The 21353-nt window shown below is 49.0% G+C and overlaps 1 protein-coding gene across 3 annotated transcripts in view; it reads left to right on the top strand.

The window, feature by feature from the left end:
* Positions 1–8431: 8431 nt before the first annotated feature.
* Positions 8432–21353, top strand: part of CHKA (choline kinase alpha) — a 44453-nt gene continuing 31531 nt past the window's right edge. Inside the window, exons 1-2 of one of the 3 annotated variants that reach the window (XM_079788539.1) lie at positions 8432–8999; positions 21125–21236. In XM_079788539.1, coding sequence (XP_079644665.1) covers positions 8686–8999; positions 21125–21236 — 426 coding nt within the window. In that variant the 5' untranslated portion in view covers positions 8432–8685. The remainder of the gene's footprint in view (positions 9000–21124; positions 21237–21353) is intronic. The other 2 variants (XM_079788537.1, XM_079788538.1) reach the window with 2 other exon arrangements.

Here is a 21353-nt window from a genome sequence, read left to right as displayed (position 1 = left end):
CCTCCTGCACACCCCCTACTGGGGTGGGGATCGAGCCCGCAACCCGGCATGTGCCCTTCGCAGGAATCGAACCTGGGACCCTTTAGTCCGCAGGCCGATGCTCCATCCACTGAGCCAAACCGGCTAGGGCTGAGTTCTGGTTTTTAATGAATCTTATCAACCATCTGAAGGAACAGAGGCACGGAGAGAATAATCCATCGCCTCTCCGGCGCTAAATAGGGAGTGAGTAGTGGAACTGGGATTAGCAGTCAGGCCGCAGGGTGCCATGACCTCAGTCCACTCATGCATTCAAACATCCACTGCCCACCTACGATGGGCAGGACCTGGAGGCGGAGGAGAGACGGGGTAAGTAGATGCAGGCAGCCAGGACGACAGAGGCCGGGGGCTTGCAGCTTTGGGAAAGGGCTGGGCAGGTGCTGGCCTCCGTGGGAGGCCCGGCTTCGGGGAGAATGTGCTGACCCGGCTTGGCTAGCCGCTCACAGCTTTGGGCAGTTTGCCCCACGGTGGATAGACGCTCTAATGGCAAGAGCGGCTCCATCACCCTGTGGAAGGAAACCGGTAACGCTGTTGGCTGCTCCCAACAGAACATTTGGGGGTGACTCCCACCAGGTCCCAAGCCGTGTGGGGGGGTTTGGGGCAGATTTGTAGGTTAGGGAGGCCCCACCGTTGACTGGAATGCTCCCTAGAGGTCCTGGTGCGGAGGGCGGTCTGGGGCCCCAGGACCCCTCCCGGAGGGGAGCAGGCCTTACTCATATCCCTGATCTCCTGACTCCCCCACCGGCTGCTGCCCTGTGCCCACTGCAGCCTCTCACAGCCAGGGGAGCGGCACAGGAATCCTGTCGGGCCAGATTCCTTCTCCCTGGGACAGTGGAGCTGGGGAAAAAGTTGGCCACAGTCTCCCAGGATATGGCAGAGCTTCCAAAGTCGCCTCCCCTCTTCTCTTTCATTCCCCTTCCCCCCTCACTGCCTCCACATCGTCCCTCTGCCTAGTTAGATGGCATTCTGAGACGCTCTGGGGCAGGCCACAGTCACACAGGGTCACCGGTGGGGCCCCACCGACCTGAGTGGCTTCTCCAGAGGAGAAGGTAGGGAGCTAAAGGGGGTGGGGACAGGGCTGGGGCATCAGTCTAGGGATGAAGAAAGTGCCCCTGAGGAGTGAGAGAGACCCCCCCCCCACCAGGAGGTAGGAGTCGGACCCTGGCTTGGAGGAATGGCCCAGTGGCAGCCAGGCATCCTGGGTAAGCAGAACCCCTGACTCCAGCCTGGGCCTCAGCTTACCCATCTGTAGGGGGTCCTCAGGTCCTGCTGTTCCTTCTCCACAGCAAGGTGAGCCTGCAGGACCCAGGGCTGACTGAGGAGAGAGGAGCTCAGAGTGGGCAGTGCCTGAACACGGCTTCCGGACTCCCAGCCCAGAGTCTCATCCCCAAGGCCTGAGTGACTTCCCTGGTATCTGGGGTCTTTATTTATTTATTATTTTTAAATCCTCACAGGAGGCTATGCTTTTATTAATCGAGAGAGAGAGAGAGAAAGAGAAATATCAGTTGGTTGCTTCCCTCATGCACTCTGCCCGGGGATCAGGCTTGCAACCCAGGTATGTGCCATGACTGGGAATCAGACCCACAACTTTCTGGTGTACAGATGATGCTCCAACCAACTGAGCCACCGGGCCAGGGCATAACAGAGATCTTTTAAAAAGACACTAACACAAAGGTGAGGCATGTAGGGCACAAAACAACAGGTTTCCACCACATTTGGAACTGAATTTGGAAGTTCTGCTTTAAAACATAGGCTGGGGACACAGGAAATCACCTGGGGGCCCTGGGAGTCACTTCTAGTCGATGGACAGCCATTGCCCAGGGTCTACCACAGGGGACCCCGAGGGCCTCAGGTGCAGACTTTCGGTGTCGTCTCTAAATAAGGGTAACCAGGCTGTCAACAGAGATACGTGATCAGGCTCGAGAGATGTTCATACCACACCCCTCCCCATGTGAGCTTAAGTGTTTCAAATCTGCCTGTTTGGATAATCCTGTTGAGGTATTTCTTCATTTTTGAAAGCGCCAGGAGCCTGCAAGAATAGGAAAGGGCCCAGGCCCCGGTAGGCCTCTGGGAGGCGGGGGACGAGCCGCTGCAATCCACCCTCACTCACAACAGGCAGCATTGCTTTCGGCCTCTGAGAAGTCAGCTAACAACCCACAGGGCACAGAGACCCTTTGGGGGGCCCTGACGATGCCCAGCACTTTCCTCCTGGTTTCAGTGACTCCCCAACAACCCTGTAGAGTAGGAACAGCGATCTCCACTGGGCTTAGAGTCAGGCAACTTGCCCAAGGTGTGGAGGAGCATAAATGAATCAGGAGGCTTTGCTAAAATTAAAAATGGCAACGATTTATTCAAGGGTCTTAGCATTTGCAAATTGAAAACACAACTAAGTATTCAGAGTGTTCTGAAGAAGAAAGAAAAACTGAATTCTTATAGTAGAAATGAGAATGTCAACGTAAGAAATGTTAAAATCTGTGGAGAATTTTTATGAGTTTATATTTGAGCCAAACTGATGACAATGGCCGGGAAGCAAGATTTCAACGGATTGAGAAACTGCTCTGGAAAGCAGAGTTTTACCAGTTATTTTACACATTAGAACCAAAAGTGAAGGTGTAAGGGGTTACATGAAATTCACTGGTGGTGGATTAGGGAGGCGGGAGAAAGCAAAGCTGGGACATCGCTAGGACTGGATAAAAAGTAAAGGAATAGCACACACGTCGTGTACATTTTTGGGCACAGGATAGCTAACAGTCAACAATGAACACAGCAGCAATGAGGCGATTTGTGAGCTCCACTCTGGTGCTCTGGTTGTGCCCGGAAAAAAAGGAAATTGCCCTGACCTTCCAAAGGTGTGTTGTCTGAGACGCAAAAAGACAAAAGACAGGCTCAGTTAAGATAAAGGTTGACCTTTGTCAGGGAAAATACTGGCCAAGCACAAGACTACCTGCCGTGACCTGCTTAGTTAGAAAGTTCTAATTTCAGACCATCCAATGCGGTTCCTTTCGGTCTCTGAGTTTGAGGGCTGCCATGTGGGCCTCCGCTGAGCTTGTCGGGTTTAGCATGTGGCCCCTTTTCCATCCACAAGCAGAATCAGTCCTGCATTCTTAACCTCTGGGTTGGTTGGAGATGGTGATCCCCTAGAATCTTCTAGGGCCCAGATGACCAGGGGTCTGGATACTAGATGTCAGGTGGTCGGGACACACGAACATTCTTTCACACGTTCTTCACAGGGTTATCTCTAGGATTTACATACATAGCTCCAGACACTGATGCACAACTGAGAAATTCAAGTTCAATTTCCCAGGCCAATTAAAGCAAGAATGGAATCATTTCCTCAGACCTCAGTATACCTGATTTTAGTAATTTGGTAGTATAGTGACTCTTAGTTCCTCAACGGTCACACAGGGGGTGGAGGCAAAAGCTCCAAACACAGGTGTTTGCCCTTGATGCTCTACTCAGGCTCCCTGCAAATGGGGGGGGGGGGGGGGGGGGGGAGGGGCAGGGGAAGGACCTGTCCCATCCACCTACCACACAACACATGGGCATTCAAGTCACCTGCTTTCATGCTCTACCTGTGACCCCTAGACAGTGAGGCCACCAACGAAGATCACACTTGGGCTCAGAGACATCCAGGAAGCTGCTGGGCCTGCTCAGTCTCTAGCTAGATCTTGGCGTGGGGCCAAACGTGGGCTCTGTAAAGGGGCCAGAACCCTGTCATTCTGCTGGCAGGGCTGTAACCCAATCCTCAGCATGTAGGATTTCAGCCCGTTGGCCTCTCGGTGCTCACATCAATATTTTAAGGCTCAGAACTGAAGTGGGGCACCAGGCCCGGGGTGCAGCCTGGAAGGGATGGTGAGCACTGCCCCTCCGGGGCTCTGCTTCTCCAGCTCCCTAGTGAACCTCCTGGGGCCAAGCACCTAGTGCTTCCTGAGCCAAAGGTGCTTTTGGTGCAGAAGGACGAGGCTCCCTGCATCCAGAGGGAGGAGCCCTGGTGGGTCCCCGGGTTCTGCCCTCACTAGCTGCCTGCTTTGGACAAATGGCTTCAGCCCTCTCACCTGAGAGATGCATGCTGATCACACTCAGCTCACTCCGGTCATGAACGTTCAAAGATGCTGGATCTGGGTAAAGGGCTGGCACCGTGCTTGACAAGTGGTCCCTCCATTTGGGGGTTGGCAGACTCACAAAGCCCTTCTTCAGAACAGGCCTTGCCATGGGACTTAGTGGCAGGGCTGGGGCCCAAGGGTGGACCCCTCTCTACCCTGGTGGAGGCCCCTGGTCTTCTACCCTTTGGCCCTGAGGATACCCTCAGGCCAGACCAAAGGAACCATTCTGCAGGAACGCTAGGGACTGGAGAGGGACTTCCCAACCTCCCCCCTCCCCTGTTCCTGAGGCTCATCACCCATACCACCCATACCATGTCTGCTCAGAATTCAGCGTCAAAGAGCTTTTGGACATTTTTTCTTATGTCCTAGAAGAAAAGCTTTGTCATGGAACACCCTCCCCCCTGTACGGTACCTGCCATAACAAATTTCTCTCCGAGTCTTGTCCACTTCCTCCCAAATGTCAACATTCTACTGATCAGAATGTACGTTCCAGTTTGAATTACTTTCTTACACAACAATGCCTTCCCAGGCTGAGTTGCTACAAGTGTGTGCATTATTCATTACCAAATGCCAGCCACTGGCAGATGCTATGCCATGCAGCGTACCACGTAACAGCAATACGGGGTGCTTCCTGCTTGCTGCAGGCATTGCACACATCCTCTCATACACCCCTCACCACAACCCTGTGCCCTGGGGACTGTAATCCCTATTTTACAGTTAAGGAAACTGAGGCTCAGCCCAAAGTCATCCATTCGGCAAATGTTTCTGAGTGTCTACAAATACCAGGGCCTACTGGGCACTGTGGTAGAGAACAAGATGTGCAAAGTCCCCAGTCTCCTGGAGGTTCCAGTCTCGGGGAAGGAGACAGACAATACACAATAAACAAACCAAGGAGGGTGAGGGGAGAGGAAGAGGGTGGCAGTGTGTGTGTGTGTGTGTGGGGGGGGGGTATCAGTGTTACTATTCTAGAAGGAGGAACACGCAGGGGCCAGAATGGTGAGGGATTACGAATTTACTGGATCATCCGCACACCCGGTGGCTGAGCCTGGATGGCTCCAGCACCCAGAGACGGGGTGTCAGCGGCTTTTAAAGGACTTTTGGCGGGCTTTTTCGGGGCAGAGACTTCTTTACGCATACCCAGGGGGAGAGAATGGAATGTGGTCCCCGCCAGTGAAACATGGTCTCAGCAAAGGGAATGTCCATAGTTAAATGACCTGAGAAGCCAGTTCCCGGGAGATGGGTATCCATTCAGCTGCTTGATCAAACCTAACAGCCACAAATTCCTAACTGGGCAGGTTGTGGCGGGTAGTCCCATCCAGGCCTAGAGCTTCCTCAGCAAAGGTTAATCTTTGCATCGTGCATCTAGGATAACACACCTTTGAACTGTCGGAGTAATTTTCTTTTCCAGATCCCTCAGGGCACCACCACCAACACTAGAGCACAGACCACTCATTTCCTCATTGTTATCTTGCTGCCTGCATATTGTCTCTCTGCTGTAAATGTTAACTATCCTGTAACTATCAGTGTGAGAGAAGTGTGTCCCTCCATTTTGCCTTATATCCAATCCTAGGACTATCCTTGCTTTCTTTCTCCCACCCCCTCAACCTACACCAATGGATTTCTTGTGACCCTCAAGTTTTCTTTGATTCTAATGTATAAAATGAGCTGCAAAACTGCCCTTCTCGGGAGCATTTTTTTTTCAATCCCATTCATTGAGATCTTGTTTTGGGCATGTCTCAAACAAATTATTAGTTTTTAATTAGAGAGAGAGGACAAGAGCAAGAGAAACATCCATCTTGTTGTTCCTCTTATTTATGCATTCACTGGTTGATTCTTGCAGGTGCCTGGCTGGTGACTGAACCTACAACCTTGGCTTAGGCGGGACCATGCTCTAACCACCTGACACACCCGGGCAGGGCAAGTTCTTAGTTTTCCATAGGTTTGGGTGTTCTTTTGTGGACACAGTGCTGCCAAGTGTTATGGCTGGCACTCGAGAAATATGTGGAAAATGCGTCCTTCCTACCAACTTCAACCTGGCCACGCTGAAGCTCTGTCTGATACACCAACATGTGGGCTCCGCATTGAAGGTGTTTGCCGTTTCTCCAACTGGAGGCAACGGGGAATGGGCCGTTTTCTGCCTGGGGCTTTTTGCTTCCGAGGACTTACTTTCTTGGGAGAAAGTCTTGAGAACGGGGTTGCTAGCTTGAGTCCTGTGCGTATTTATCGTTCTGGGTTTCTCCTTTTGGAAAAACAGTGCATGTCTGGCACTTTTCCTGAGGCCTGTGTCCCAGGCCTGGCCCTCATTATACCTCCTCAGAGGATGCAGCTGTAAACAGCAGGAGCTCCCGACTGCCTGCTAGATTCCTCCTCAGCCTTTCCAACCCTGCTCAAACACCCCCCACTTCCACAGGCAGAATTACTCCTTTTTCATGTAAAACCTATTATTTTAGCATTCCTATGTGCCAAGCGTCCTCAGTCTCAGGATTGGGGGTTTTGCCCAGCACCATGGGTGGGCGCTGACTTCAGGCTGACTATATAGAAGGAAGTTTTGTATCCCCATGGAAGCAAAGCACCTCACAGATGGAGCCGGAACACCTGCCTCGCCCCTCCCTTAGCCTAGGACTTTGGCCAAGGCTCTCGGCCTCCGAGTCTCAGCATCTATTAAATGGAATGGAAGCAATAGCAGATAAAACTTCTCCAACATCTTTAATGAGGTAACCTCTTACTCCCATAGGGAATTGCAGCCCATAAAGGCGCCGGTAGGTTCTAACAGCCCAAACCAGCAGACACCAGAACAAGTTATTGCCAGTGAGAGAGGCCCAACCCTTACTTCTTGAGTCCCTTCCTCCTGCCCAGATTTCTAGCATTCCTCTGAGATGACCAGGCTTGTGCCAGGGTACAATGGAAGAGCGGGCAATGCAAGGCCCCACCTCCCCGCAGGCTGGTATTTTTAGACAAAGTCCTTGGCCACCTTATCTAAATGGCCAGACTGGAGACCTTGATTTCTCAGCTTTCCAAACATCCAATGGGGCTCCCACCGCACCCCCCTCCTAAACCCCGGGTGCTCCCGGCTCCATATGCTGCACCCTCCAAGTCTACCTCCACAGCTGTCCAGTTAAAAGCCCCCTTTCATGATAATCCTTTCTTTCGGTAAGACCATGTTTTCTTGTACCAAGCTCAGCCAAGTAAACACTACTTAAAAAGAGATTTTTTGCTGGAGCAGACTGGGAAATTCCCAACAAGAAGCCATTTCCTGTGCGTCAGGTGCTGAATTTCCCAAGCAGCCAGGGAAACATCTTGTCCCCGCTCATATCCCGTCAAACAGAATCTGTAATTTTTATACTTATCTGCACCCCCGAGAGGTAGGGAGGGACACGGGGCGGATTGTGGCCAACGGGGGCCGGGGCCCTCGCTCCCCACCGCGGGCCAAGGTGCGTTAGTCACGGTCACGCGGCGGCCTCCCGCGCAGGGGTGGGCGGGCGGGCGGGGCGGCGTCCACAAAGCCGGCAGCCCCGTGGCACTCACCTTTGGCCAGAGCTCCGGGCAGCGGAGACGACCCCGCTGCGGGATGCCGCCCCGCCCGCCCGCCCGCCCGGAGCATGTAGGCCCCGGCGTCCTCAGCACCGCAGATAGGGAAACTGAGGCTGCGGGAGGCCTCCGAGGGCTGGGCCGGCGGTGCGGCCTGGAACCAGTCCCTTCTTCCCCCCTTTCGGGCCTCGGTTTCCGATCTCGGGACCATCACTCCTCCGGCTCCGGCTTGGGAGGGGCGTGGCCGCGCCTCGAAAAAAAAGCTGAACGGTCGTCGGGAAATATTTTTAAAAAACACCCCCACGGAGCCGCCGACCTAGGCGCCTCGTCCCAAGGTCATGCGGAAAGAGAAGCCAGGCTCCGGGCAGGAGCTTCCAGCCTGCCCCCCGCCCGGCCCCGGCCTCTAACGTCCTGGGGGTCCGAGAGGGTCCCAGGAGAATCTCGGCCCCCGAATCCAAGCCCGGAGTCCGAACCCCAAGTCCAGGGGCCACCCCCGCCTCCCACCGCGCCCCAGCCCTCTCGCCGGGTGCCCGGTGCCTCGCTCGCCCCTCTCCATCCCCACGAACCCCGCCGCCGTCTCGACGCCCCGCCCTTCGCGCCGGACCCGCCCCCTGCGGTCGCAGCGCCCCGGGCGGGGGCGGTGCCGCGGCCAATGGCGAGGCGGCGTGTCCAGGGCGTTGGCGGTTGTGACGCGCCGGGCCGACGGGCGGCGGCCAATCACCGGCGAGCTCGAGGGCGGGCTGTGACGCGGGCGGCGCTCCTCGTGCGGCGGCCGCGGTATAGGAGCGAGCGCCGCGGACCGCAGGGCCAGCCGGACGCAGCCGCCGCGGCCGCCACACGCCTCCCGCCGTCTCCGCGCCGCCGCCGCCCAGCGAACCCAGCCCGGCGCGCCCCCAACCGCCGCTGCCCCCTGGCCGGCCCGTCTGCGAGCGGGCGAGCGGCCGCTACGCCCGGCCGGACCCTGAACCTCGCCTTGTCGCGCTTCGGCCGCCCGCGCCTCCTCGGCTGCCTGCCTGGCATGAAGACCAAGTTCTGCAACGGGGGCGAGGCGGAGCCCTCGCCGCTCGGGCTGCTGCTGAGCTGTGGCAGCAGCAGCGCGACCCCGGCGCCCGGCGTGGGGCAGCAGCGCGACGCCGCCAGCGACCTCGAGTCCAAGCAGCTGGGCGGCCGGCAGCCTCCGCTGGCGCTGCCCCCGCCGCCGCCGCCGCCGCCGCCGGCCGACGAGCAGCCGGAGCCCCGGACGCGGCGCAGGGCCTATCTGTGGTGCAAGGAGTTCCTGCCCGGCGCCTGGCGGGGCCTTCGCGAGGACCAGTTTCACATCAGTATCATCAGGTCGGTGGCGGCCGGGCGGGCGGGGTGGACGTGGCCAGCCGCTAGCCGGTCAGGTGACGCCGGCCGGGCGAGCGGGCGGGGGCGCGGGGGCCGGCGAGAGCCACCTTTCCCGGACGCTGGTGAAGTCCAAGCCAAATCTCGCGAAACAGGCCCCGCGGCCGCCCAAGACCTTCCAAGAGGCAGGCTTTTGAAAAAAAAAAAAAAAAAACAACAAAAAAAAACAACCGGGTTTCGTGGGAAAGCAGGTCTCTTCCGAGGAGAACAATACCGTTCGATCACAGAGTAGTACATTTCGTTCAGAAGCTTAAACTATGTCTAGAAAGTTCCTTTGCGGTTTAGGGTCTTAAAGGAAGGAGGGATGTTATGACTGGCTTTTAAAAAAAATCACTTGGTAACTTTTACTTCCAGTTCCTTGAGTCTACGATTGGATTTTTTTTTTCTTCTCCTCTTTGAAAGAGTCATTTATTAGTGGGGAAGGGGTAACATTTGCTCATTCCCCCCAACACTGTTCAAACCTGTTAGGTGTGTTCCTAACCAAAGTTAGGAGGTGTGGCTCCGAAAATCACTGGGGGTAAAGTGGAAGGAATCCCCCACCCCCCGTTATTTTACGGTTAAACGTTTTAAAATTTAATCAAAAACGTGTAAGTGTGCATATTCACACATAACAGGAAAACCTAAAGACCCCCTTGATTTTTGTCTCCACTCTGTTCCCATGGGATAACCATTTAACATTTTAGTGTGCATCCTTCTACTTAGACCTTTAAACTGATGTCTTTTTTCCTGCGAATTTTCTTTTACATGGCTGACCAGGTTGAGGGCAGTATCTAGCAACTGGCTGGCTGCCACCAATAATCCCCAAATCCAATTTTAGTCACTTGATTCCTTTTCTGTGCCCAGTCTTTCACCGGAGCTGCAAATGCAGCAAAATTAACTGAGCTTCACTTCCTTTTTGTGCCTCTGGCCTCTCTCACAGATATGTTTATGAGCAGTGAGTCAAAAGGCAGAGAAAAGAAAACCAAAAGGTGTTTAGATAATCCCTGAATTGAGTTTTTCATTTCACTTTCCACTTGTTCATTGCTGGTGTGTATGTAGGAAAGCGATTGACTTTTGTATATTAAATTTTGTATGTTATAACCTTGCTTAATTGCTTATCCGTTCCAGGAGGTTTTTTTTTTTTCCTCCCAGTCTAGTCCCTTGGATTGTCCAGCTCTGACTGCTGCCCATGTTCTCCTTCCTGGTTCCTCCACAACTGGCAGCACAGGACAGCCCCTCCTCTTCCCCCAAGAAAGAATTATTGGGCCCCAAATGTCAACAGTGCTGAGGTTGAACAGCCTTGGAATAGAGGACTGAAGATTGAGCTTTCCTCTTTCATCCATCTGGCCATACTCTTAAAGATTAACCTTTGCTTTGTGGTTGGTGCTAATACTGAGCAGCTGACATTGTCATGTAATCTTCACATAAATCCCTGTTAGATACCTTATATTATGCTGAGAAAACAGGGTTAGAGGCACTGAGTAACTTGCCCAAAGAGCCAGCAAAGGCCCGTTTGTTTTTTGTTTTTTAAAATATGTTTTTAATTGATTTCAGAGAGACAGGTGGAAATATCAATGATGAGAGAGAATCACCTATCAGCTGCCTCCTGCACATCCCCCCACGGGGACGGAGCTGCAACCTGCGCCTGTGCCCTGTCTGGGAATTGAACCTCGACCTCCTGATTCATAAGTCAACCACTGAGCATACCAGCCGGGCAAGGCCTGTTCATTTAACTTAGCCTCCAGGCTTGGGGTTAAGGCACCTATTTCTGATTACTCTGTATTGATGCTGTCATTTAACAAGTATTTTTTATTTCACCTAAGCTGTGGTTGTTTCAAGTTGAGTTTTAGATGACTAGAAGATATTTTCCTAAAGTTTTTCTTTTTCATTTGCAATCTTAATTTAGTAACTGTTTTGGTGTTAGGTTTCCTTCTATTTTCTGTGTATCTAGTCCTTTGGACTTGAGGATTGTTTTTCTGCTGAGACACTTTATGTTGTGAATTTTTTTAAATACATATTTTTATTCATTTCAGAGAGGAAGGGAGAGGGAGAGAGAAAGAGACATCAATGATGAGAGAGAATCATTGATTGGCTGTCTCCTGCATGCCCCATACTAGGCATTGAGCCCACAACCGGGGCATGTACCCTGACCAGGAATTTAACTGTGACCTGGTTCATAGGTTGACACTCAACCACTGAGCCACACCGGCCAGGCTCTTTAGTCATTTTGACTTTTAGATGATGGTTTTGAAACTCCTGGGTCCAGGCCCTAACCTCTAGGGAGACTTAGTATGTGTGCTGGACTTGATGCCTGTGACTTATGTACAGTTTGCAGTGGTTTCAATGCCATTTTTTGTTTTTCACCAAAATACATTTGGTTAGGTGCAAACCAGATAACTTAGCAGAAGAAAATCTTTGTGTTAAAGGTTTCTTTGGAGCAGGTGGTTTCTTGGATTTATCATTGAGCATTGAGCTGTCTCAGCTAGATATGAATTCTTTCCCAGATGATTGGAATATGTATAGATTTGTTTTGTTTTTAAAAAAATATTTTTATTGATTCCAGAGGGAAGAGAGAGGGAGAGAGAGAGATAGAAACATCAGTGATGAGAGAATCATTGATTGGCTGCCTCCTGCAGGCCGCCTGGGGATCAAGCCTGCAATCCAGGCATGTGCTCTAACCGGAATCAAACCAGGAATTGAACTGTGACCTCCTGGTTCATAGGTCAATGCTCTATCACTTAGCCACAGTGTCGAGGCAAAATATATCTAGATGTTCATGATGCATGAATGGATAAGCAGAGGTGACATTTACATACAGTGGAATATTATTCAGCCTTAAAAGAGGATGTTCTGATACCTGCTACAGCATAGATGAACCTTAAGGACATTATGCTAAGTAAAATAAGCCAGACACAGAAGGACAAATATTGTATTGACTTCTGTGAGGTCCCCAGAGTAGTCAGATAAATGGAAACAAAGTAGACTGTTGATTCCAAAGGCTGGGGGAGGGGGAGAAAAGGGAATTAGTGTTTAAATATACAGCCTTTTAGTTTTACAAGATAAAGCATTATGGAGATGGATGGTGATGATGGTTGTACAAAAATGTGAATATATAACTGTACACTTAAACATGGTTAAGAGGGTAAATTGTATGTTACTCGTATACTTGGACACATTTTTGTGAGATCAAGTTGCAAACATTGAAGCCTCTCCGAGATGTAAATACATACACGAGCTCCAAGACATTGCCCCTGTACATTGCCTGGTAACTGTAGTCCACGCTTGTTCTTCAGCAGAATTACCAACTGCTTCCTTTCACAGGCTGGGTGCTTGAAGCCTAGAATGTGACATTCACAAGTGCTGATGGGTTCAAGTGGGTCACATGATACAGCTGGAATACATCACATCTACTAGAATATTCCTCTTTTTTCTTGGGACTGAAAAGGTTTTGATGACATCATTGACTTAGATTTGGCTTCCTTTTATAGGTGGACACATGGAGTATAGTTACAGTCCATGTGAACTTTTCAGAGCAACCGAAGTTAATAGTTTTCATAGCCAACACCCGATGACAGTATTCAGTGTTTTTGGTAAGATGGTAATAGTCTATAGGGATTTGTGAAGTGACCTTTGCATGTGCTATAGAACCAAAATGACATCCTGCCCCTATAGCATTATGGCTGGTGAGGGTATGATGAGTTTCAGGGCTGTGCTGTGGTGTTCCATCCTGAGGGACTGAACATTAGAAAGGGGGAGGTGGCAGGATCGTATTTTACAGTCACAGCCACCTTCCTTTGCTTCCTCACATTACACTTGGGTTTTTCTTATTATCTGTTCAAGGGGGAGCATTCCTTCCAACTTCGGCCTCCCAGGTGAAACACAGCTGCGCCTTTTGGTGAACAGATAGGCCTCTGAAATGAAAGGTATTTTCTTATTTGCCTCATAGGGGAAAAAGTCTATTTTACTTCTCATTGAAAAATCTACAAATTGCCATTAAGTTTTTAAATCAGTTGTGTTGTATGCTGATGGTTTAACCACATAACCAGTGGTTTACTTCCTCCTACTAAAACCTACTAAACTGTTTGACTTGCAGTGACCTAGTAGCAAATTAAGAGGAACTTGATTAAATTTTAAGCTTGCCTTATTTGGGGGTTTTATGGGTTTGCCTTGGGTGTAGGTAACATAAGTTTTCCCAGAGGCTTTACTAAGATAAGATAGTCACTAAGATAGTGGACTTGGGAAGGATTGTGCTGTAGGTTCTGGATCAGTGAGGCTAATGTAGAGAAAGACGAGTGGGGAAGAAAACAATAAAGTTTGCTAAATCCAGAACTTTCGCTGAAGTTGAAGGATGGAAAAGTCACCAAGAAACAAATTTGTTCTTCTTACAAATTGTTATGAATGAAAAACATTTTGGCTTTTTAAAGGACTAGATCAGGAAATTCAGGGCAGGGGAGGCCCAGACATAAACAGAAGGAAATTTGCAGGTAGGTTTCAATTAACTGGAGCGCAATTTACTGAAAATTTTCCTTATTCTTATTTCTTTTTTTAAATCCTCATCCCAGGACATGTTCATTGATATTTAGAGAGAGAGGAAGTGGGAGGGGAAAGAGGAAGGAAGGAGTTGCGAGTTGCGGGGGAAGACAGAGAGACCGGAGATTGAACCTGCAACCTTTTAGGTGTACGGAACGATGCTCCAACTGAGCCACCCAGCCAAGGGTGTAAGTTAATTCTTGGTTAGCTGGATATAAAGATAAGTTGAAATGCTTATTTTTATATCTGATTAGTAATCTATAAAAGAAGCGGGGTGGGATTGGTGAAGCACACTCAGCTAGGTCCAGAGGATGCCTGTTAGAATTCCCAGCAGTGACTCTGCTCTTTAGTTTCCAGCATGTGTCACTTACACGTGTTGAATGTGAAATGAATGTTATTTTTCATTTTATTTGCTTCATGAGTATGTTGTGCCTCCTAAATTTAATTATAACATGTATGTTTATTATAAAGCTGTCCCTGCCAGATGATAAAGTTTGTAGTTTGAATTCACAATTCTTTGAAATCCTTGATAGTTCCAGGGCCAGATATTCTTTTTTCTTCTTCTTCAAATTGATTTTAGAGAGAGGAAGAGGGAGAGAGGGAGAAACATTGATTTGTTGTTGCATTTATTTATGCATTTATTGGTTGATTCCTGTATGTGCTCTGACCAGGGATTGAACCCACAACCTTGGATCGGGACAACACTCGAACCAACTGAGGTACTCCGCCAGGGCCTTGGGCAGATCATATTGACAAATTATGCCATAAATTGGGCTGTTGGATTTTTGCTATAATTTCTGTGGCATATTTTCCTAATATCTCCTTGTTCCTAGTCATTTTATTTGGCTCATTGGTAACTGGCTTATTTCTGGATGGTTTTCACAGTTTGCGTCATCCATAATGGTGACCTTTTATTTTGATTGTCACTAAAACATAACCAGTGGTTTACTTCCTCCTACTAAAGCCTATTGAGCAACAGAGGCTACAGATAATTTAAGAGATGAAGGATTTCCAGGTTGTGCGCCTGTTTCTGGCCAAGCTTGGCCTGCCTGCCTTCCTTCCTTCCTTTAGGAGTACGGGGATAAACTTTGAATGGAGTTACACAACTTAGAACAGTAGTTCATCTGTTTGCTCTCCTTGTTGACTGAGCTCTCAAGAGGATGTGACAGGAAGGAGAACTAGGACTTTTAACTAATGCTTGTCCTGTTGCTTGGGAGCCAGAAGCCCTTGTTGGCTGTGACTGGAGCTGCAGGGCAATTCTGATAGCTATGCACATGAGGCTCTGCCCCCCAGTTGAAAAGAAAGGTTAAGGGTCCTTGTATCCTCTGTCGCTGCACCTTCCATCTGCTTTTCCACTTGCTTGCTGGGTGGGGGATGGGGATACTAGAACCTTGAGTTCCCTTATCTTTCTGTTCCTCCTTAACTGGGGTAGACAACTAACTGGCCTTGGGGAAAATAGATCCTTAACTCTTGTGAAGGCTCCCAGGTACTCGTGATTGCTTTCTCTTAAGCTACTGGGAAAAAAAAAATCTTAAATTTGACTTTTATTTACATCTGGACCAATGTTTCTGTGGAAGCACATTCAGATTTTTTAGTAGCTTAAAACTCATTACATAGGAAACAGTCAATTTTCTTATTTTTAAAAAACTATTGAAATATAATTCACATACCACAATTCACCCATTTAAAACGTGCAATTTAGTGGTTTTTAGAATACCCACAGATATATGCAGCCATCACCACAATCAGTTTTAGAACATTTTCATCATCTCAAAGAGAAACTCTGTCCCCTTTAGCCTCCTGCCTCCCTAGCCCTACGCACTCACCAATCTGACCTCTGTCTTTATTGACTTCCTAGTTCTGGGCATTTCTTATGAATGGAATGCATGTGATTTTTTTGTGTGTTTTTAAGGATCATCCATGTTATAGCATATCATTGATACATTCCTTTTTTAAAAATTGTGGTAAATATACACATAATAAAGTTGATTACAATTTTAACCATTTTTAAGTATATAGGTCAGTGGCATTAAGTACACTCACATTGTTGTGTCACTGTTACCACCATCCTTCTCAAGAATGTTTCTGTGCTTCCAAACTGAACCCCTGTGCCCATTAAACATTAACTTCGCATTCCCCTTAATAGCCCCTCCCTATCCTTTGAAATTCATTAGCTCAATCAGAGCTGTTTTTAGTTTTGTGTGTGTTTCCTGAAATGTGGGATATACTTTTGATGTGCAGCTCTGCTGACACCTTGAGTTAGCCCCAGACCTAAGTTTTCAGTCATATGTTACAGCAGCTGTAGGAAATGAAGACATTTGTTTTGTGCAGGTTTGTACAGGCTAGTCTTGATGTAAGGCTCTTGGTGTCCACTGCACTTGTTACCATGTTTAGCTTTGTCTCTTGTGTCTTGTGGCATCAGAGTTAAAAGCAAGGACCCTGGAGCCATACACCTGCATTTGAATCCTGGCTTAGTCACTTCCTTGCTGTGTGCCTCAATTTCCTTATCTATAAAATGGGGCAATACCAGTGTCCACCTGTAGGATTGTTGGGAGAAGGAAACGAGTTAATCCTTGTCAAATACTTCATTACTCTGAGCCCTTATAATGACTAATGAAGTCCTACTCTTTATAGAGGAGTGAATTTGAGGGTCAGAGAGGTTTACTAGTAGTGATGTGCCCAAGATTGCACAGCTAATAAGTGGCAGAAGCGGGATTTGAATGCCAGGCTCCCTGGCTCTGAAGCCTGTGGTCTTTCTCTTAGCATGTTGCCTTCTACAGAAAGATGGGAGCTAAGACTAATTTACCGATTTTATTAGAGAGCACTATAAGGCAGTTTTTAAACATAACAGGGAGGAGTTTGGAGAAGAGAGACTTAGTGGGACAAGAGTGCTGCTGTTAGTTTGTTGTCATTTTTGGAAAATCATTATTGAGCATCCACAATTTGGAGGCCATTGGGCCTTAAGAATTGAAGGTAGACATTACCCTGGCCTTCAAGGAGCTAGCAGGGAAGATGGCAAAAGCTTCTTGTGGAGGTTGGACTTTGAACTTGGTCTTAAATGGTAGGTAGTTTTTAGATAGCAGAGAAGGAGGAGTTTCCAGATTGGAAGAACTCAAGTTAGTGGATGTGGTGATAAGCTCTATCAGTTAGTACTTATAACAGAAAACTCCAGAGTAACAGAAGCTTAAACCACATGGAAATGTATTTTCCTCCGTGTTAGAGCTCCAGAGTCACCAGGCCGGGCCAGTCTGGAAGCTCCACAGGCTAGATGGGGATGCAGGCTCCTTCCAGCTACCTGCTCTGCCATTCCTAGGATGTGGCCCTTATTCTTATAATCTAAGAAGCTGCGAAAGCTCCAGCCATATGTGCCCGTCAGGCTCTTGCAAAAAACTGGAATAATACTAGGTACTTTGACATAGAGAATTTAATATAGGGAACAGGGTGGACAGGTGTGGAGGGCACTAAAAAGGCAGAAGTGATTAAAATAACTAATTGCATGAAGCAGCCCCACTCCGGGCCTTGGAGAACCAAAGGGAAGAGGTCGGAGTTATCAGAATCTGGAAGTTCTGAGGAGGGGCCCCACAGAATTAGGATCCAGCCTCCGAGGAGAGGGCACTGCTTGGCTATTGCTGGTATCTCACGTTGAGAAGCGTCCCTGTGAAGCCAGAGCCCAGACCTCTGAGCTGGTACCTCTGAGAAGGTGTTCTGGGGCTGGTTCTGGAACAGCTGCCATGGCTGGGCTGACGTGTTGCTACTGCAGTGCCAACAGGAACAGGAAGCAACACACCTCCTCCCTCCTCTTGCCTTCCAGGCCCCTCCAGTGCCACAGGGCCCCACTGCCCACACCCAGTGGGGAGCATCTGATCACGGAGATCTGGAACTGGAGTAGCCCCAGTCTGCATCACAGCAGAAAACATGGGTTTGGAGCTCAGAGACAATAGCTCAGCAATTGACACACCATCATTTTCTTGTTTCAGACAGGGTGGTGGAGGGTGGGGAAGAGAGAGGGGCAAAGTGGGAACTTGTCTTATGTTGATTTCCCAGAAGTCACAGGCCTTTTACATTTGCCAGCACTTGTTAGCATGGGCCCACCTAGCTGTAAAAGTATCTGCTAAGTATAGTTTTTGATACAGGGCACTTCCCGGCTGAATAAAGCTGGGTTCTAGCAAGGAAAGGAAGGTGAATATCTGCCACGGGAGCAGAACTGTCAGAGTTGTTAGACTGACGTTTATGTAGCAACATTAATAACCTCCAGACAAAAAAATTTCCCGTTATCTTTCCTCCCTACACAAGTTGAAGTGTTCTCTCTTGCTTTGCATTTCTTTTATTTATTTATTTTTTAAAAATATATTTTTATTGGTTTCAGAGAGGAAGGGAGAGGGAGAGAGAGATAGAAACATCAGTGATGAGAGAGAATCATTGATCAGCTGCCTCCTGCACGCCCCATACTGGAGATCAAGCCCATAACCCGGGCATGTGCCCTTGACCAGAATCGAACCCGGGACCCTTCAGTCCTCTGGCCAGTGCTCTATCCATTGAGCCAAACCGGCTAGGGCTCTTTTATTTTTTATTTATTTTAGAGAGGAAGAGAGAGAGGGAGAGAGAGATAGAAACATCAGTGATGAGAGAGAATCATTGATTGGCTGCCTCCCGCATGCGCCCCACTGGAGATTGAGCCCGCAATCTAGGTATGTGCCCTTGACTGGAATCAAACCAGGGCCCTTTCAGTTTGCAGGCCTATGCTCTATCCACTGAGCCAAACCGGCTAGGGCTGCTTTGTATTTCTTGAAAGTGCTTGTCATTGTAAGCTTACAAATCCCTACATAATTGGGCTTGTGGTGATGTAGATTCGCTTTGTATTTTAGCCTTACTTTTGGCATCATATCTTGACTAGGCTGGATTGTCCATGGATGGAACAAGGAATGAGACTGGTGTCTCCCTGACTGGGGATGTTATTCTAGAAAGCTGTGGTTCGATTTGCTGGTAACTTCTTGTACAAAAGTTGGGTATATACGCCATCCAATATCTATGCATCTGACAGGCAGGTATAGACTCAGGATGTGCTGAAGCACATAGTTGCAAACACTGTCCCCTGATGCAAACACTGCCCCCTGATTTTGAACTCTGTCTTATAGTTTTATGTCTGCTTTCTTCATCAGAGTGGACATTTCTTGAGGATAGGAACCAGATCCTATTTCGGTTTTGTATTACCCTAGCTTCCAGCAGTGTGCTGTGCTTATGTAATAACTAGAGCCCGGTGTCCGAATTTGTGCACGGGTGGGGTCCCTCGGCCTGGCCAGCAATCGAGGCCTATCAGGGGCCAGCCAGCCAGGGGAGGCGGGGGAAGGATTGTGGGAGGTTGGCTGGCCAGAGGGAGGGGATGTGGGAGTGCACTGACCACCAGGGGGCAGCTCCTGTCTTGAGCGTATGCCCCCTGGTGGTCAGTGCACATCATAGCAACTGGTCAACTGGTTGTTCTGGTTGTTCGGTTGTAACGGTCACTTAGGCTTTTATATATAGAGACTAGAGGCCCGGTGCATGAAAATTGGTGCACTGGAGGGAGGGGTCTCTCAGCCCGACTTGCCCCCTCTCACAGTCTGGGAGCCCTCAGGGGATGTTCTGCTGACGGCTTAGCCTAAGCCGCAGTCTGGTCTCCCTCTGCAGGAGGTGATTGGGTTGATCAGGGGAAGGCACCACCCCCATCATCCCGCTTCTGCTGCCACTGCTGGCCATGGCGGCTGTGAGGCCTGAGCCCTGGGCCTCACAATCTCTGGGCTCATGGCTGCCATGAGCCCTGGGCCTCGTAGCTGCTGTGGCTTTGTCCAGATGGATGTCCAGAAGACGTCTGCCCTAATTAGCATATTATCCTCTTATTAGTATAGATTCCTCAAGACTTATTGACTAGTTAGGATTTAGTGGCTCTAAAGTTAATAGAGGTGTGGTGCCTCTTGTCTGTAATTGCTGATTGTATGGTATTTTGTATTCTGCAATTTAACTCCAATCTCTGCATTAGCAAGCCGCCTTCTATACCCAGTCATTTCCAATCCAGGCAGGTGATTTGTCCTTAAGGCTTATTCCTTCCTGTTGAATGACCCCTGCAACTTGTTTCTTGTCTTCACTAGTCAAGGTGGAAGGATTAGGGTATTGAGATCTTCCATTTCCTCTGAATGCTCCAATAATCACTTAATGTTGCAGGTTTTTTGAAAAGGCTTGTTAGTCAAAATTGGTTGAGAAATTTTTACTGACATGGGCATGGAAGAGGTAGGTCTTAGAACTGTACTTCAAATGGAAAGTTCTGGAGGAAGTGGAATCTGCTGTGATGGAAGTTTGGAATCATAAAAGAATGTGGGGTTGCCAAAACTGGTTTGGCTCAGTGGATAGAGCGTCGGTCTGCGGACTGAAGGGTCCCAGGTTCGATTCCGGTCAAGGGCATGTACATTGGTTGCGGGCACATCCCCGGTAGGGGGTGTGCAGGAGGCAGCTGGTCGATGTTTCTCTCTCATCGATGTTTCTAGCTCTCTATTCCTCTCTGTAAAAAATCAATAAAATATATTTTTTAAAAAAGAATGTGGGGTTGAAGGACTGCATTTGGGATTCCCCATTGCCAGTGCTGGAGAGAGTACTCCTGGTCCTTGTCATTCTCCAGAGGCCAGTGCCATGTGTAGGGCACACAGGCGTTTTTAAAAAAATCCCCCAGTAGTAATCTAGAAGGACAGATTGGGGATTTTCCTGTTTTTGTTTTTTTAAGTATATGTATTTTTTATTTCAGAGAGGGAGGAGAGAGAAAAATCAGTGATGAGAGAAAAATCATCGATGGACTGCCTCCTGCACACCCCCTGTACTGGGAATTTAGCCCATAGCCCGGCCATGTGCTCTGACTGGGAATTGAACCATGACCTCCTGGTTCATAGGTAGACACTCAGCCAGTGAGCCACATTGGCTGGGAAGGGTTTGCCTATCCTATATAATAGAAGCCTAATATGCTATGTGTCTGGTCGTCTGGTTGTCCATTCAACCAATCAAAGTATAATATGCTAATGATATATTAAGGCTGCTTAACCGCACACTATGACATGCACTGACCACCAGGGGGCAGATGCTCCAACTGGTAGGTTAGCTTGCTGCTGGGGTCCAGCTGATTGGGACTGAGTGAGATCATGCCGTGGAGCCCTCCCATGGTCCCTCCCCAGCTGGCCAACCTCCCTTGTCCCTCCCCGGTCCCCATCATGCACCTGTGGGGTCCCTTGGCCCTGTCGCAATCTGGAACCCCTTAGGGGTTGTCGGAGAGCCGATTTTGGCCTGATCCTGCAGGCCAAGCCAAGGGACCCCAGTGGTGCACGAATTTGTGCACCGGGCCTCTAGTTTTTAATGTGACTCATGGAATTGATCTGAAAATGTGTGGAGTTAATAATTTATGTTGCAAGTATCTTGAGAGAACGAATGAAGACTTAATGAGAACAGTGCTTGTGGGGTCCTCACTTTTCATCCATTGTAGTTATCCAAGGAGAGTGACTTAGTTGACTTCAGAATACAGGTATTTACCATCCTCTTATTTCTCACAGAGGTGGCCTCAGTAACATGCTGTTCCTGTGCTCCTTACCCGACACTGTGGCCACCGTTGGTGACGAGCCTCGGAAAGTGCTGCTACGGCTGTATGGTGCGATTTTAAAGATGGTGAGTTTCTGGGCTGCTTAGGGATGGGAGGGACCTGTTAACAGTTTTAATCCTCTTTCCTAAACTACGTGGGAAGAGATTTTAAATGTTTTAGTGGTGTTACTAAAGCTATTTAAA

The sequence above is a fragment of the Cnephaeus nilssonii genome, assembly GCF_951640355.1.
Source record: "Cnephaeus nilssonii genome assembly, chromosome: 13".
Taxonomy (NCBI): domain Eukaryota; kingdom Metazoa; phylum Chordata; class Mammalia; order Chiroptera; family Vespertilionidae; genus Cnephaeus; species Cnephaeus nilssonii.
Note: the sequence above shows the minus strand (reverse complement) of the source record. Positions and strands in the feature narration are given on the sequence as shown.